The sequence below is a fragment of the Antrostomus carolinensis genome, unplaced genomic scaffold, assembly GCF_000700745.2.
Source record: "Antrostomus carolinensis isolate BGI_N321 unplaced genomic scaffold, ASM70074v2 scaffold35196, whole genome shotgun sequence".
Taxonomy (NCBI): Eukaryota; Metazoa; Chordata; class Aves; order Caprimulgiformes; family Caprimulgidae; genus Antrostomus; species Antrostomus carolinensis.
In genome coordinates, this window is record NW_010324563.1 from 1 (window position 1) to 4,913 (window position 4,913).

Below are 4,913 nucleotides of genomic sequence, written 5' to 3' on the forward strand. Positions count from 1 at the left end.
CCGGGGGGAGCGTGTTCTGTGGGAAATGAAGTTCCCGCACGGCCGGCTCGGTCCTTGTGCTGCCGCCGGGGTTGTCAGAGCCTGGGCGGGTCTCGCTTCGGGCCCTTTTGCCCCAGGAACGGCCGGAGGTGGGAAACGGGAAAGCCACTGAGGAAAATACCCTTGGCTCTGCCTCACTGAGAAGGAAGGAGGCAGCACGCTGCGGGATATGCGCAAAAATGTGCACGCGTTTTAGCTGTGACCCTGAAAGTTTGCCTTTATCATAAAAAAGAGATCTCCTGCTCTGAGGCCTGGCGTGGCTGCTGTGTTGTTGAGCCTCAGGGAGAGCAGAGCGGCTGCGTGGGGCAGAGGGGCAGCCTGTTACCCAGCTGACTGACTGACATGGCAGCGTGTGGCTGGGTTTTATGGCTGTGTGATGTGCTGGTCCATGAGGTGGCTGGTTCACTCAGCTTGGGCTTTGCTGCAGTATGGACAGTGGTTGCTGATAAGGAATATAGTTTATTCAATAGTATGCACAAGGCATGAATTGCTGCAAGCTAAACTGACGTCTCTTAACTCATTTTACTCAGACTGATGAATATCTGTAGAGTGGTAATGTCAGTTTCACTCAGGTTCAACAGGATGTCAAGGAATGATTTGAAGTATTTGAATCTATGTTCTTACCTGCTTCTTTTCAGTGTCTCACAGACACTGAAGAATGGAAAAGTTCACAGGCTTCTTCTGTACCAATAACTTTTAATTGTATTTTTTTAGCAACAAACAACAAATACTGTAGAGGAGCCACTTGATCTCATCAGACTCAGTCTAGATGAGCGAATCTATGTCAAAATGAGGAATGACAGAGAACTTAGAGGCAGACTACATGTAAGTAAAACTTTCATGATGCTACTATGCTTATTCAGCTAAGCACTGGGCAGCCTTTTTTATGTGCAACAGTCTAGTACAGATGCTCCATCCCTGGAAACATTTGAGGTCAGGTTGGGTGGGGCTCTGAGTAACCTGATCTAGTTGAAGATGTCCCTGCTCACTGCAGAGGGGGTTGGATTAGATGACCTCAAAAGGTCCCTTCCAACCCAAATGATTCTATGGTTCTTCCATTGGTTGTTTAAAAATAATAGTTTAAATGTGCAGGTAATTTATCTCGTGGTTAAAAGTGCAGAAGTTGTTAAATAAGGTGGGTAAAGATCATCTTAGCAACAAGGGGTGAACCCTTTCTCTTATCAAAAGTGTAATATGATTGGTGGCAAAATCTAATTTGTTCAGTACTCTGTGTGCTATTAAATGCTTCTCTAGAGATCTCTTCTTCAAGCAATGCATGTTGTTTTTCTTGTCTCCTGAATGATCCCAAGCAATTCCTCCAACTGCTTTTGGCTCCTATTTCTGTGTCTGTGAAACAAGCAATAATGCTGCAGGCCTCTTCTTGTGAAGTATCCTGAGGTCTCTTTAAGACCTAATTAAGAATGAGATTATCATTATCAAACAAGCATCTCTTAAAGCACACCCTATGATGGGATATATACTCAGCTGGATAATCACCAAATCTTGTTTGTCTAAGTGCTTTCTTCTGAGAGTGATATATCTCTTGACAAGACAGGTTTTTGCTTTCCATTAAGCGGGTCATCCTTCCTGAGTACTGTACTGCATTGGGGAGGAGATCCAGCTGCCCCGTGTGTTAACTGGGCCTCAACTCCTTTGGGAACACAAAGATGAGGAGAAATCCATGAAGCACACATGTAGTTTGCAATGTGCTTTTGTAAGGTGTTTGGAACATGTGCTTATTTTAAGGTTTTGTAGCATTGTATGAATTACAGCTTTCATATAATTTAAGTTGACCCCAGGCAATCAATTCCAGGAGGCTGGACTGGCAGCAGAGAATGTGTAGCTGGTGAAGTGTGTCCGAGTTCTTGCATGTGTTCTCACTGAGAGCTTTGGAGCTATTTCCTGGAAGATTGTTTCAGAGAATATGAATGTCTTCCCTTTTTTTTTTATGCTGCAGAGTACTGGTTTGTTGCATTTATGTTTGAAATTGTAACTGTAACTGATGCTACTTTGTTTTCACATCATGGCACATTTTGGTCAAAATCAGGCTAAACTAATTATGTCTGAAAATCTTGCTATAATTCTCATTTTGATGTGCTTCTGTTTGAACTTTGGAAGAAATAATTAACTTCATTCCTACAGGCATACGATCAGCACTTAAATATGATTTTGGGTGATGTGGAAGAAACTGTAACTACAATAGAGATTGATGAAGAAACCTATGAAGAGATTTATAAAGTAAGGACTTCAGTGTATTTGTCTGCATAGAAAATTTTTTTAAAGCTAAACTATGTTATATGGTTAAAGTAGTTTATTGCTGAGTACTTTCTAAACCAAGATCTAAAAGAAGTTTTGGGCAAATTGTTCCAAAAGTACAAAGGATGTCCAGGGATGTGGTGTTAGTTGTATTGATCTCTTCAGCAGGCCAGAACGTTGTTTGTTTGAGCTTATGTCTGTTGAAGTTGTTTCTGGTGTTTTGTTATGCTTGAATTATTTGGTCATATGCTTAGCAGATAAGTTTTGTAAACTGCTTTTATAAATGTAAACTTTTCTTTCCTTCTTCCTAGTCTACCAAAAGGAATATTCCGATGCTCTTTGTCAGAGGTGACGGCGTTGTACTCGTAGCTCCCCCGTTGAGGGTTGGTTGAAGCAACAGAGGATTTAACCTTGTTGGAAAGTTTCAGGCTTTTGGACAATGGTTCGTGTTTCGATCATGTGTCTCAAAATTCTGTATGTGTTTTTTATAGGATGATGATGTCTGTTCTTTTGGAAAGGGGAGGGGAACCAGTTTGTCTTGCAGAAAGTACTTGTAGTCAGTTGAAGCAGTGTAAACCCAACCTGATTTTTCTCAGAATTAATGTAACTGCTGTAAATTGGCTGTCTTGTCACATCAGTAAAAGAATCCTTAATTTTTTCAACCTTGGTAATAGCACTGTCTTTATTTTTTGTTTTTAATAAACTTGGTTTATCTTTCAGATTTGACTTGTCATGTTTTTGTGTTGAAGACGTTATTCTCACGTTCATCTATAAAGTTAGTGCTATATTAAGCTGCAGTATGTAGTCTCACTTTTGGAGAAAATAGTAACTTTTGTGTGTGTTGTATTAATTTCTGTCCTTAATAATGCCTGAGTCTTGCAGGTGGATGTTTGTGGGGCAATACTACATGAATCTACTGTGCTGTAATTTCAGGCTTTTCTGTGTTCAAGTTCCTGGTGCTTATCCTTGTAGAAGGGAAATAGTATACATATGCATCTTCCATTAAGGAATGTAAAGAAGATGGGCTTCTCTACAATGCTACAGGTGTTTTTATTGTGGCTTTAACAGAGCTGTGGTTTGCAAGGCCGTAAGTAGAGACTGAGGTTGTTGCCTCACATGCTGTTGACTTGCCTGCAGTGTGTGTTCATTTGCCACTGTTTGGAGCCTGTTTCAGTTCTTGAATACATTAAATTCTGCTGGATGCTTAAGATGCTCATTAGTTATCTGCAGTGAAGATGCACTAGAACCCTGAACAAAGCTCCTTTAGTATACGCTTTCTCAGACCTACCCTGTGTGCAATTTATTTTTATTGTATGGGAAAAAAAAAAAGGCACTTATGAAATATTTTAATAGGTATGTTTGAAAGACACGTGGGAGATGTAGGTCTACACTGGGGTATTTCCTACAGAGCTTTACTTGTGACTTAATAAACTTAATTTATCTAGGTTCTTAGGCATGCTCTGTAAGGTTAGAAAATGCAGCTTGCTTTGGCACTTTCTCCTACAGTTAAAATCTCATAACTTATGTCCATAGCTTGTGACAGTGCTGAGGAATGCAAAGCCTGCCTTGGTAAGCTCCAAGCCAGATTTTTCATAAGGGAAAACTAACTTTTTAGGCAGTAAAATTTATACACTCAGAAGGTGAATGTATACTTTGAAATAAGGAAAGCTGGGACTCATAAAAAAATCTTCTGAAATAAGGTGAAATAAGATGAATGTATACTCTGAAATAAGGAAAGTGGGGACAGATACAAAATCTGCTGTGGCCTCTAGGTGGCATCTGTACTCTGTTGTTTTCATGCAATGTCTTCTAGCTTTGGGACAGATTTAAAAAATAGGAGTGATAGCTGAACCTGGAATAGTGAAGCTGTTGCTGAGAATTAGTGTGTTAATAGAAACTAGTCTTAATTTTTAATTATGCAGTGACTTGCTGCTGTATTCCTTGCATTTTGTTCTAGAAAGGACAAATCGTTCTACTTGCGCGCGCACACGCACACACACACAATAATTTGTTACCTGAAACCTGTGTACGATGCTGTTTTCATATAAAGGTCCCTTACGTGCAAATGGAAGAAGAAAGGATCTGTGCAACTTACTGCTGTAACGTTGTCTGAACGAAGAACAGGTTTGTAGCAGACCTCCCTCACTAGTCCATCCTTGCTTGACATTGGTCTGGGCTAGGATGGAAACAATTTTCTGTGATTCCTAGCTCAGGGAAAAAAAAAAAGCCAACATAAAACCACACATTTAAAAAGCTTTTCTGCAGTCTTGTCTCTTTCTTACTGTTCTTTCTATTCTTTGGACATCTGCTGGCTGTACTAACCCTTTGTCAAGATTCCCACTCCTGATGTGTTTCAAAAGGAATTTATTGTTAATTTTCCTCAAATAATTTTTCGGTTTCTCAAATGCCTTTTCATGTTGTCTCATGTTTTTAGCCTTCTGGAATTCTTACTATTACTCAGATTTCGAAGGTTACCTTTCTATTTCTTTTAGCTTTTTATAGATAGTAGTAGCCTTTCTAGTAACCTTCTGGTAGTTTTTAGCCTTTGCACTGCATCTTTTTGGTGTGTGGCAGAGTAATTCCTCAATTTATTGTCTTTACAGAGTTATTGTTCTGCC

The 4,913-nt window shown here is 39.8% G+C and overlaps 1 protein-coding gene across 1 annotated transcript; it reads left to right on the forward strand.

Moving 5' to 3' along the window:
- Positions 1–753: 753 nt before the first annotated feature.
- On the forward strand, positions 754–3,016 carry LSM3 (LSM3 homolog, U6 small nuclear RNA and mRNA degradation associated; the record flags this gene model as incomplete). The annotated part of the gene is made up of 3 exons (XM_010170982.1): positions 754–864; positions 2,182–2,277; positions 2,607–3,016. Coding segments are annotated over 3 exons (288 nt in total), but the record flags the coding sequence as incomplete, so codon positions are not given.
- Positions 3,017–4,913: the final 1,897 nt, after the last annotated feature.